General features: G+C 36.7%; 1 protein-coding gene across 2 annotated transcripts in view; it reads right to left on the bottom strand.

Annotated features, from left to right (window-relative positions):
- SAMSN1 (SAM domain, SH3 domain and nuclear localization signals 1) overlaps positions 1-12559 on the bottom strand; it is a 166348-nt gene extending 153789 nt beyond the window's left edge. Inside the window, exons 1-2 of one of the 2 annotated variants that reach the window (XM_025282316.3) lie at positions 12521-12559; positions 6248-6379 (exon numbers count right to left, since the gene is read on the bottom strand). In XM_025282316.3, coding sequence (XP_025138101.3) covers positions 6248-6379; positions 12521-12544 — 156 coding nt within the window. In that variant the 5' untranslated portion in view covers positions 12545-12559. Of the gene's footprint in view, positions 1-6247; positions 6380-12520 lie in introns of those variants that run through there. The other variant, XM_045165066.1, reaches the window with a different exon arrangement.
- Positions 12560-13106: the final 547 nt, after the last annotated feature.

Below are 13106 nucleotides of genomic sequence, written 5' to 3'. Positions count from 1 at the left end.
TATTTTTATACTTTGTATTTCCTGAAGTAAAGTGGGGAGTTAATATTATTTGGTTACTTGGATACCTCAACATTACCAGCAATTTCAAGCCTCTAATTCTACGCTGTCCAATACAGTAGCCATTCTGACTGTATGTGGCTACTGAGCAATTGGTATATGGCTAGTCTGACTGAGGACCTAAATTTTAATTTAATTTAAAATTTGAAATCAAAGCTGGCTCAAAAATACACAAGTTTTATTGTTTCATTAGGAGCAGGATTCACTTTAACCACTGAAATTTTAGCATCAAAATTGAGATGTATAAGATACACATCTTATTTCAAAATCTATGTGAATATAAAATATCTCATTAACTTTTCATAATAATTACAAGTTGAAAGATTGAAGCAATAATCTTTTACATATACTTAAGTACAATATTCAGAGAAGGCAATGGCACCCCACCCCAGTACTCTTGCCTGGAAAATCCCATGGACAGAGGAGCCTGGTGGGCTGCAGTCCATGGGGTCGTGAAGAGTTGGACACGACTGAGCGACTTCACTTTCACTTTTCACTTTCATGCACTGGAGAAGGAAATGGCAACCCACTCCAGTGTTCTTGCCTGGAGAATCCCAGGGACGGGGAAGCCTGGTGGGCTGCCATCTATGGGGTCGCACAGAGTTGGACACGACTGAAGCGACTTAGCAGCAGCAGCAGCAGCAAATACAATATTATTAAATTAATTTCTACCTGTTTTTCTTTTTAAAAATGTTGCTTGCTAAATCAGCAAACTTTTTCCATGGACTGTCAGATGTAAATAGCTTGGGCTCTATGGGCCACATACAGTTTCTATGGTATGGTCTTCTTTACTTTTGTTTTTATTTATTTTTTTAATCTTTGACAATTTTATTCACTAATATATGCCAACTGACTCTAACAGTGCCTCACACAAAATAAGTGCTAAAAAATTAATTAGAAGCAATTAGCTGATAAAATTCAACAGTGACAATTATCCCAACTCTTACTAGATAGATATTTGAGATAATTTATTTATCAGTGTTTAAAAATTAAAGGAATGGCCCTTCTCATCTGACATCAGACAGTAGAATTGCTGCAGGGCTGAGGGTAAGGGGAAATAGTTGTAGCCCACTTATGGGCTCCCCTAGTAGCCCAGACACTAAAGAATCTGCCTGCAATGCAGGAGACCCAGGTTTGATCCCTGGGTCGGGAAGATCACCTGGAGAAGGGAACAGCTACCCACTCTAGAATCCTTCCCTGGGAAACCCCATGGACAGAGGAGCCTGGCGGGTTACAGTTCATGGGGCCACAAGGAGTTGGACACAACTGAGCGACCAACACTTTCCCTTTACAATGGGTATACTTAATTATTTTACTGTAAAAACTGTTCTTAGCTCGTGGGCAGTACACATACAGGCTACCCAGACCAGCAGTTCTTGTCACAGATCTATTGTAAGACATCTGTCATTCTAACATGAGTACTCAGTGGAAAGCCAGGATGCTCTTCTCTGAAAATGAACTAGGCTGAATCCATACCGAGGACTGTTGTCCTCATTCTACAGAGGAGGACATTGAGGTCTAGGGAATTTTAATAGCTTTTACAAGTCAAATAGCTAGTAAGTGCAAAGTTAGAATGAGGATTTACATCTGCCTACCTCCAAAGCTCATGTATGACTCTGCATCATACATTCTCCATAATTAAGACTTTCTTTAGCGTGACTAATGAATTTTCACTGATCCAGTCATTTAGCTTACCAATATTCAAGACCCCCTGGAGAAGGGAATGGCTGCCCACTCCAGTATCCTTCCCTGGAGAATTCCAAGACAGAGGAGCCTGGTGGGTCCCAGTTCCTGAGATCACAAAGAGTCGAACACAACTGAGCGACTAACACACTAACACTTGAAAAGGCTTAAATATCTTACCGGCTTAATTTATGAGATACAAAATGAAGTGGGAAACTGACAATTATTGGCTTTTTTCAATCAATATAGATGGCAAGCTTGATAATTCAGGCTTGATCTTGTTAACCCCAAACTGGCAGAGGTACAAACATTTTATGTTCTCACTTTTTTTTCTAATTCAAGATCATTTATTAGCTTAAGACATAATAAAGTGGTGCTAAAATCGGTACAGAATCAAGCAGTAACAACCGACATTTTAACTAACGTAATAAAGTAATCAGTCTTTAGCTAGGCTAGTATGTTAGTCTATTTTCTTTCAGCATATTTGCTTAGCTGCATGATTATTCACTCTATCAAACTTTTTAGCTATTATTATTATTGTTAATCTTTTTTTGGTAGTAGCCCTCCAAAACTCTCTGGCTTTGCTATATATTATAAATGAACCACTTATTATTATCTTTATAAAATTTAGTAAAGTCTCATTTAAAATCAGTTCTTCTTTAGACTATTTAGCTCTCCATTACCAATCCCTCCTAGAAATTCAATTAAAATGTAAACTGGATATTTTTGATGTTCTTCATTTAAAAATCCCAACATTCGTTTTTTTCCCTTAAACATCTCTCTAATTATGCGGTTGGTCTACACCTGATCTTCTCTTTGGGGGCCCTGGAACATCTTACAACCTTCAAAAAACTTCTCACTTCTAATAAATATGCATAAATAAAATAGATTAAGAGAAACCTAGAGGCCTAGGATTCTTCTCTCATTTTGTTTTTCTTTTCAATTCATGTGGCAAATGACATTATTTTTAGTATGAACTATAAATTTCCACTCTAACTATGTATGCTGTTGGGTTGGGTGTAAAGTGTTTAAGTTTGAGAGTACCTCTCCCCTACAGGAAAATTACAAACACATTTGGGCTGAGGACTCTCAGAGTTGAGGAATAATTTCATTAAGTTTAGATGCCTTTTCATAGTATTTTCAGAACATTAATCCATAAAGAAGCATCTATTTTCAATACTATTATGACTGGTCCAAATATTTTTCCCCTTGAATTAGAAAAAAAAAAAAAAAAGGAGAATAGTAGGAGAAAAAAAGGCTCTGTTCTTCAGAAACTCAGATGGAAAGTCAGGAAAGTTCTAAAATCACTAAATTTCATGATTAAAAGACTAATTTTGTTTTATCCAAGCTATGGAAACATTTTCATCAGGAATAAAATAGGTGTCCATAATAATCTGACACAATTGGTGTAATTCAACAATTGAATAGTGGAATCAATAATTGAACCAGTTTTCAGTGTGACTGTGTGTATACATACACATAAGCATGTGTGAGTTGCTCAGTTGTGTTCAACTTTTTGTGACTCCATGGATTGTAGCCCACCAGGCTCCTCTGTCCATGGAATTCTCTAGGCAAGAATACTGGAGTGGGTTGCCATTTCCTTCTCCATATATGCACATATACATTCATATACTGGCTTCCCAGGTGGCGCTAGTGGTAAAGAACCTGCCTGTCAATGCAGGAAACATAAGAGACACTGGTTCAATCTCTGGGTCTGAAAGATCCCTTGAGGAGGGCATGACAACCCACTCCAGTGTTCTTGCCTGGAGAATTCCATGGACAGAGGAGCCTGGCGGGCTACAGTCCATAGGGTTGCAAAGAGTTGGACACAATGGAAGTGATTTAACACAAGTGGATATTTATATACATATAAACAATTATGTTGATATATATGCATATATTTAAAAATTAAATTGTGATACATATATATTTATTGTATACGCATATATAAAATGTATACATTTACCTAAGTATTTAATTGTATATATACGGAAATATATGTATATATATGACTCAGCTAGTAAAGAATCTGCCTGCAATGTGGGAGATCTGGGTTCAATCCCTGGGTTGGGAAGATCCCCTGGAGAAGGGAAAGGCTGCCCATTCCAGGATTGTGGCCTAGAGAATTCCATGGACTGTATAGTGCATGGGGTCGCAAAGAGTCGGACACAACTGAGTGACTTTCACTTTCATTTCCACTTCCACTTTCACATATATATACTGTATAAAAGAGAAAGAGAAAGAAAAAGGAAAGAGAGCTGTAGCAATTCAAATCATGTTTTATTTTCATCTACTTTTTCAGTGTAAATAAAGTTTGATAACAATCTTAGTAAACTAGTTGACCATGAACTTGTTTATCTTTCTTGCATACTTATTAAGTTCATACATTTAAGGAAATATCTTGAATCTTTTAATCCTATTCACCTTTTCTTTTTAATTATAGAGAAAAAAATGCTTACATTTTGCAGTGTCAATTGACATTCACCATGTAAATGGTCTCTCTCTCTCACATTGAGATGTAAAAATACTGCTGCTTCCTCTTAAACTTATCTTCAGTTCAGTTCAGCTCAGTTCAGTCGTGTCCGACTCTTTGCGACCCCATGAATCGCAGCACGCCAGGCCTCCCTGTCCATCACCAACTCCTGGAGTTCACTCAGACTCATGTCCATCGAGTCAGTGATGCCATCCAGCCATCTCATCCTCTGTCGTTCCCTTCTCCTCCTGCCCCCAATCCCTCCCAGCATCAGAGTCTTTTCCAATGAGTCAACTCTTCGCATGAGGTGGCCAAAGTATTGGAGTTTCAGCTTTAGCATTAGTCCTTCCAAAGAACACCCAGGACTGATCTCCTTTAGGATGGACTGGTTGGATCACCTTGCAGTCCAAGGGACTCTCAAGAGTGTTCTCCGACACCACAGTTCAAAAGCATCAATTCTTCGGTGCTCAGCCTTCTTCACAGTCCAACTCTCACATCCATACATGACTACTGGAAAAACCATAGCCTTGCATATCTGTCAACATCAATATTTTAAGGATATTGAAAAGGGTACAGAGCAGAGTTTCCACTGCACTGAATTTTTAAAATTATATTTACTTACTGAGACTTATTATTGAACTTGTTTATTAGAGGAAATGGCAGACCACTTCAGTATTTTGGCCTGGAAAATCCCATGGACAGAGGAGCCTGGTGGGCTACAGTCCATGGGGCCACAAAAGGGTCAGACAGGACTGAGCAACTAGGCACACACGCATAATAGTATATTAGCCTTTAGTTGATCTAGGCTTCTGGGAAACAGAAACATTCGGTAAGCTGGGAAAATAAGTTTCCAATGTCCCCAACGAATAAAATAGGTAGCTCTGCAGGTTGGTGTAACATTGGAAGGTATTTTAATCTAATCTTTTCTCATCCTCTCTTTAACTGGGAAAGTTATTTAGCCTTTCTCAACATTTCTAAACTTCTATAATGTTACTGTGAGGACCAGCACAAATAATTTCATATAAAACATCATCCAGTACAGTCCCTGACAAGAAGAAAGCACTGAGTAAATAATAGTTGATATTATTTTTTGTTGCTGTTATTGAGGAAATGTGTGATTACAAAGGTAAGAGGTGACTTCTACATCTGTAAGTATAGAAAATTTCGTTATTTGCTGCAGACATAGGACTTTTTATATCGTCCTAAGTCAAAGTAGAAACAAAATAAGTTTATTAGAATGGGATTAATTTAATTACAGCACAATTGACTAAGAAAACTGCCTGCACTGTAAAACAGGAACAGGGCTAATTTTGCAGAGCATGGAGAACTCTCTGCCTCTGGTAATTATAAATATAATTCACAAAACTGTTTGCCTTTGCTTCCTAATAATACTCAACATTTTGTAAGTTAGTGGTGTGTGTCCATAAATTTAAGCAGCAGCTTAGTAAAGAAGCAGCACAGATTTTAAAGCAGTGAGTGGTGTGCTGAAGTTGGTGCTAGAAAGAATAAATAATTAAATATTCAGGTATTGTAAGCCTGTTATTAAACCATTGACAGCTTGAAGTCAACCATAGTAGGACCATTCGAACCATGGGAATTGGCAAATGCTACAAATCTCAGGTTCTCCCCACTCATCCCGAAGACATGGTTTACCAGTAAACTGCTGATGTGGACATATACATATGTGTATTTAATTGCTAGCTTTAACACTAAATGGTTTATAGACTTTAACAAGTAATGTTGTATTTCTCTCCTGCAATTTTATCATCTAGAAAGCAATACAATTACTTCTTTGCCATAAGTTTGCTTTTGATTAAATAATTTTAGCTACATGATCATCTAATACATACTTTGTAAGTGGTAACTCATATTAATAAGCCAAAATCATGTAAGACAAAACAATGAAAAGTAGAAATTAAAAGTAAATGAAGAAGTTTCAGAAAACAGGGTTTTTTGCCATATTAACATGCTTCTTTAAGGAAGTGATTCTACATATACAATAGAAAAGAAGTGATTCACTCAAGTTTCACTCACCGTGAAGAGACTGCTGTGTGATCTTCCACTCTCCTCAGAGCGTGAGAAAAAAGAATCAGTTCTACCCGAGCTCCTGTCTTGGTGAGCTTGTTGCTCTGGGACTGGCTCATATAAGCTGTCCATAGAGCCTTCCTGCAGTAGAGACATTTCTGAGTTAAGGAATAACAAAATGATAATTTTCATTTGGAAAGTTGTCTAACCATCTACCCACCTTTATATAGTACCCTATCTAAATGATCCTTTGCACTGGGATTATACTTTATGGTATGCCAGTGTTCAACAGTGAGCAAGACGGCAAAGAGAGGCATTCTCAGCACTCACTAGAGATCCAGGAATCAAAATAAAACTCTAAGTGTTGGTGAAAATGAAAGGGTTAGTTGCTCAGTTGTGCCCGACTCTTTGCAAGCCCACAGATGTCTGCCAGGCTTCTCTGTTCATGGAAATCTCCAAGCAAGGATATTGGAGTGGGTAGCCATTTCCTTCTCCAGGGGAATCTTCCTGACCCCAGGACCAAACACAGGTCTCCTGCATTGCAGGCAGATTCTTTACTGTCTGAGCCATGAAGGAAGCCCCAAATGAGGCAGTTTCTCAAGAAGCATGATGAGAACATAAAGTTCTAGGTAAGAAAAGACCTCTTTGGACACCAATAAACTTCACTGGCTGTCAGGTCATAGTTTTTAGTTATATGCATCCCTCTGATGGGAGTACCAATTAGTACTATGTCCTTGTATAAGAAACACAATCTGTTGTACTTCAGCTTCCTCAACTGTAAAGTTGCAGTTTCATTCACCTTAAAAGAAGAAATCGGAATAAAATTAAATACAGTGTATGCTTTGAAATAGCAAAAATATCTCACAGGTACAATAAAGGCATTAACATTTATGTTTAAAGTATTTATATTAATAAGTTATATTATTCACTTGTTTTTATCCTTTTTTTTTGGAATAATGAATTTTAAAATGTATGAATCTACATGTAACACTATTGTGAACTCTATGCTTCTTTGTATTTGGGAAGCAAACTTACTAATTAACTTGTTAGATTTTTTTCCTTTTAAGATTAAATTGTATTGTGTGGCATCAGCTGGAGACAGTCTTAAGGGAGAGAGGTATATACTCAATATACTGAAAATTTCTAGTGATAGTAACTGGTGATGCTGATAATGATGTCATCAATATAAATATCTGCTGGATTACAAAAAAAGCTTTCTTGCTTGAAACAATGAGTGAGAAATTGTAGTATTGTACAACAAATGTTCTCATCTTTCTGGCTTACTTTACTTGCCAGTCCAGGTTCGATGCAGGATACAGGAAGCTTGGGGCTGGTGCACTGGGATGACCCAGAGGGTTAGTACGGGGAGGGAGGTGGAGGGGGTTCGGGATGGGGAACATGTGTACACCTGTGGCGGATGCATGTTGATGTATGGCAAAACCAAAACAATATTGTAAAGTAAAAAAATAAAAAAAATTTTAAAAATGTTCTCATCTTTAAAAATGCATTTTGTTAAGATTCAAACAAAATAAAAATTGAATTGTATTCACATTGTCTACCTTTAGAAATTTCAACCAATAAGCTCTGTGCTACAGTTCCATAATTCAAGCAACTTGAGCTCCAAATGAATTATCGGGAAAATTTAAAAGACCTAGGTTAAGTCCTAAGACATGTGTGCTCTAAATACCTAAACATGTAGGAAAGTTGAAAGCCTAACAGAATCACAAAGCGGTGATTGGAGGTTAAGCTTTGAACCTGTTAAGCGTCTGCCCACAAACAGGCAGCACTGATGGATCTTGGATCTTGTAGTATCATGTGTGACGGTGCTCCTCCGCATTAAGCAAGCACCTGATGAAATCCAGGGGCTGTCGCAGCACCCACAGGAGGCTGACAAATGAAAGGAGGAGGCAGAAAAAATCTCCTTCCCAAAGCTGCTGAGGCTGTTGCTTCTAGGAAGCCATAGGCCAGAAAAGTAAAACTCAGTGCAGCCAGCAAACTGGGATCAGAGACAAGCTGCCAACTGATTCAGTGACTGGATCAGTAATAAACCAAGAATCACCCTGGGATGAGATACCTGGACCAGCAATGTAAACCTTGTTTCTAAACTGGGGCCTCAGAAAGACTGGAGATTTTTGCCTCACAGCTAGATGGAGGAAGGTAAAGAGGCCAGGAAGGAGAGAAAAGAGAGAGAGGAGGATGGAGGTGAGAGGCAGAGGAGAGGGAAAGACAGAGACCGAGACACTCGGAGACACTCAGAGAGAGAGATGAGAGTTATGCTCCAGCACCGGCCAAAACACATGTAGGGATCAAAAGCTGAGAAAAAGTCAACTGAACTGACAGTCTGAGAATAAAGCCATTTCCATTTCCATCCCATTGCATTAATGTAAAATCATAAAACAGGTGAAAAATAATTTAAAAAGAACATTTATCATCTTCACATGAGCTAAATAAAAAAGGAATTTTACTATTAAAATAATTAACCTATGATGAAACCAAAACAGGAAGAAACAAAAAATAAAACAATTAAGTATTGAAAATAATATAACCACAGACATTTGTATTAAGTAATCAAAAATTGGGATGAACTCTAGACATCTCAAAAGAATTAGAAAATGCTGACGAGTTCACCCAGAGTGTATACAAAAATAAACAGAAAACCCATGAATCATGCAGGTAAATATGTGGAGGACATATTGAGGCATTACAACATCAGATTATCAGGAATTCTAGCAAAATAAAGTGAGAGATTTTTCTTGCCAATCAAGAAAACTAGGGACCAATTTTACTTATAGTTTTAAGAACTCCTAAATGTAATGTTAGCAAAATTAAATTTAATAATGTATTTAAAAATTCACCATGGTCAATTACAGGAATACAAGGATATTTCAACATTTAAATATAGTGTAACATGCTTAAAAATTTTTTATCACTTCAATAAATATTTTAAGGCTTTAAACAATTTATTATTCATCCTTGATAAAATTTCAGCAAATTGGGAAAAGACAGGACTTCCTCAACCTCATTAGGGTTATTTATCAAAAACCTCAGGAAGACTCAATTAGAAGTAATTACATGAATGTTAGAAGCAAGACTAGGCTGCCTGCCATGTAGTATTTTTATTTGTCAATGTTATAGGAGAGAGAGGGAGACAGAAGCTGAGAACGGTATAATTGCTACAGAAGAGGAAAATTTACAGATTATCTACATAAAAAGTACTAGAAAAAAACATAGATTATTAGAAGCAGGAAGACCAAGGTTCAATTCCTGGGTCGGGAAGATCCTCTGGAGAAGGAAATGGCAACCCATTCCAGTATTCTTGCCTGGAGAATCCATGGACAGAGGAGCTTGGCAGACTATAGTCCATTGGATTGCAAGAGTCAGACACGACTTAGCAACTAAACCACCACTACTTCCTTGCCATATCAATATTTGAAAATCAATAGCACATCTATAAATCAGCAAAAACAAATTAGGAAAAAAATCACAATAGCAACCAAAATTTCTTAGACCACTAGCAATAAAGTTAGCAAAGATGTACAGGAATTTTTTAGAGAAAATTATAAAATATCTTTAAAGGCCATGAAAGATTAGAATAAGAGGAGAGTTATACATGTTTGTGGATGAGAGAACTCAACCTCAGAATGAAGTCAATTTCCTCTAAAGATGTAAAATTTAAATTTATTTTAATCAAAATCCCATAAAATCTTTTGTATAACTTGATAATATGATTCAGTATATTTATAGAAGCAAAGATTTAAAAAGTCCACATTTTGAAGATGAACAAGAAGAGGACATTCTTAGGAGTAAGATATCTGCTGGGCATTAGAATTACCTTAATAGGTATGTAGAACAGTCAAAAAGAAAAGGATGGCGATATACCAATGGGATAAAATATATAAACCAAATAAAGATAGGGGCAGCATTTCAAATCACTGAAGAAATGGTGCATGGGAAATTGATTTGTAACCTTACTGGGTTACAAAGTCAAGCTAAACTCAATAACTCTATGATGAGCTCAACAAAAAAATCATCCTGCTTCTAATGAGCAGGTTTTCTAAAAGCCTTATCACCATGTAAAACTCTAAAAAAATTTCTGGATTCAGAGTGGCCCACATAAAAGGATATTCCTGACTCCCTTTTGAAAAAGAGACCCCATTTGGAGTTTATAGATCCAAAATAATAGCAATCACCTTTAATGGATTATTTATAGTATCCTTGGTTAAAAATGGGTAGTTCATTAAGTTTGGCTTTATATTTCTCTTAAAAACCCCATTTACTAAAAGATTTACAATTTCCCCCTACACTTAAGAGAATGTTTAACTCATTCATTGACTTTCCTAATGCTAATCTTTATGCGATGCTTATTATTTAGCATCACCTATTTCTTAAAGATTTAAAGGTCAATATGTTTATTTACACTTCCATTTTTAAATTCTGCAATCTCTCCACTAAATCAGTAGTTTTTAATTTCTTCTTTAAAATGCTGTGCCCCATGTGTTCACATTCCTATAGGCACAGATAAAATGTGTTTTGAATTACACACCAATTCCTGGCAAAAACTATGACCCCACCCCCTTTTCACAGCTCATAACAGCATGGTAGGGTGTCACAACACCCTGATTAGGAGCCCATATGCTAAATAACCTTATTTATTTATTCCCCAAGAAGGAATAAAAATATCTAAAATAGTTTTGATTTTTTTTTTTTAACCAAGTACCTTGTGGACATTTTCTTATTATAGCAATTACTTTTAACCTCATATAAACTTCGGAATGCTTACCCACAATAAGTCAGTGTTAATGATGGTTAAACCTAAGCTAATACGTTTCTAAACAAGCCTGGCTTAAAGAGATGGAAAAGAGTTGGCAGTCAAACTGAGTACATGAGGCACGTCTTTGAAGCAATCCTTTTTGAGGGCGTGCCACCTTCCCTATATTACAGAGAAAGACAATCACACTCATTATATGGTTTTATGTCTTGACTAGCAGGATTACAAAGCATATGCCATGCTATGCTGAGCTCTGCTATGTTATAGAAACATTAGCATACTGCTTATAGCACCATTCAGCGTGATTTCAGAACACGGGCGGCTCTGCCGCTACACTGCCTATTTCCATGGGAAGTATATTCCTGTAAACCACATACAGCTCTTTTAGAGCAACTAGAAGCAAATGCATAATACCACTTAAATCACCTGAAATGGGATTTCTCTAGTCAGATTTATATGGCACAAAGCAAAGTTGAGCACTGGCGGTTATTTTGTAAATTAGGAGTATATAGGCAAGCTGAACTCGATGATTCAGCCTGCCACAACTCACAATTGCATTTTATTTTTCAAGATGCTCTAAGATTAAATCCCTTATCTTGGCTTAAAATGCCTCCTGTTTAGGTATTACAACTATGTCAGCACCATCTCTAGCACTTATGTTAATCTTCTTTGCAATTTGGAAAGAAAACAAACATCAAAGTAAACCATTTTATTTCCTCAAATGACAGGGATCTCCCATTGACATCTTGAAAAACCAATGAATAGGCATAATACCCTGCTGTAAACACAGATAGAAATGAATAAAATTATTTTTGAAATCCATTTTTAGCATTGGCAGATGGTCACAACTGCAGGTTAGAGTTTTAAAATATTTCCAGATCTATGACTACCTGCTAACTTCCACTGATCCACTTCAGGCTAAAAGGAAAAAAAAAAAAGCCATAATGTAAAAAAGAATTTGAGAGCTGCCTACTCCCTTGAATGAGCACATCTGCAGGACTGGATTAATCTATTGTACCTTGCATTTACAGGGCTGTATAACTCAGAAACCTGCCTCCATGGTGGGTTTAACCAAACCAACATTGAACTGAATCCATTACTCAAACAATAAAGGAGGAATTTTGATTACTCAGAATGTCCCAAAGCAAAACCAGTAAGCCCAATGCAGCATATTTTGCAAAATAAAAACTCTTGTGCTCAATAATGAAAAGAAGAAAATAGTTCCTCAAAAAGACTATATACATCTCACACTTAGAAATTCAATATCAAATTGTTAAGTAATTAATCATTGTTATAGATAAATATATGCTGCTTTTGTAAATTACTTGCCTCTGCACACAGTTGGCTAAAGTTATTTAATGAAAATGTTTCCTTATTTTTCTGGCATTGACTTTCTTATGAAATCCTACAATGTATCCTAAAATATCACCACTTAGGGGATTTAGGGTAGACCCTAGTTCCAGACAATAGAATAAAAATGAGGATATAAATGGTACATGTATTAAAAATCTTACCAGCGAAAAGCAGAAAAGATTCATTTTGGTCAGTTTCCACTCCTTGTCGCAGTGCTCTCTCTTGGCTTCACAGCTGTTTGGACAGTGCTCCCGGGAGATTACTCCAGAGTAAAATCCTTGCCATAATCCCAGGGATTCACAGACCATTATCAAATGAAATAGGTCTTTGTTGAACAAACAATTTTCTAAATTAATGAGGAGCCCTGACTAATAAAAGGAGAGAATGAGACTAACCATGATCTTTGTAAACAGATTTCAATGGTGACAATAATATTCCTAAAATCTGGAAGAAAAATGCAGTGGAAACAACCACAGGCCTATTTGAGTTAAAAATATGAAGCACGCCCTGGAGAAAATAGCATTCTCTGACGTGAAAGCAGCCTCTTCCCTTGCAAGAACTGGTTCAAAGCTCAGTACCAGGTGCGCCCCATCACCCATGTCTTCTTCCTCTTCCACTGATTAAAATAATGTTGGATCCCTTACTCTTTTTATGATGGTAAATTATGCATGATTTAAAGTTTCCCATTTTAACCATTTTTAAGTGTACAGTTTTGTGGCATTGGGTATACTCGTGTTATTGGGCAAC

Source organism: Bubalus bubalis, chromosome 1, assembly GCF_019923935.1.
Source record: "Bubalus bubalis isolate 160015118507 breed Murrah chromosome 1, NDDB_SH_1, whole genome shotgun sequence".
Lineage (NCBI taxonomy): Eukaryota > Metazoa > Chordata > Mammalia > Artiodactyla > Bovidae > Bubalus > Bubalus bubalis.
The sequence above is the reverse complement of the archived record's forward strand: the minus strand, read 5'-3'. Positions and strand labels throughout refer to the sequence as shown.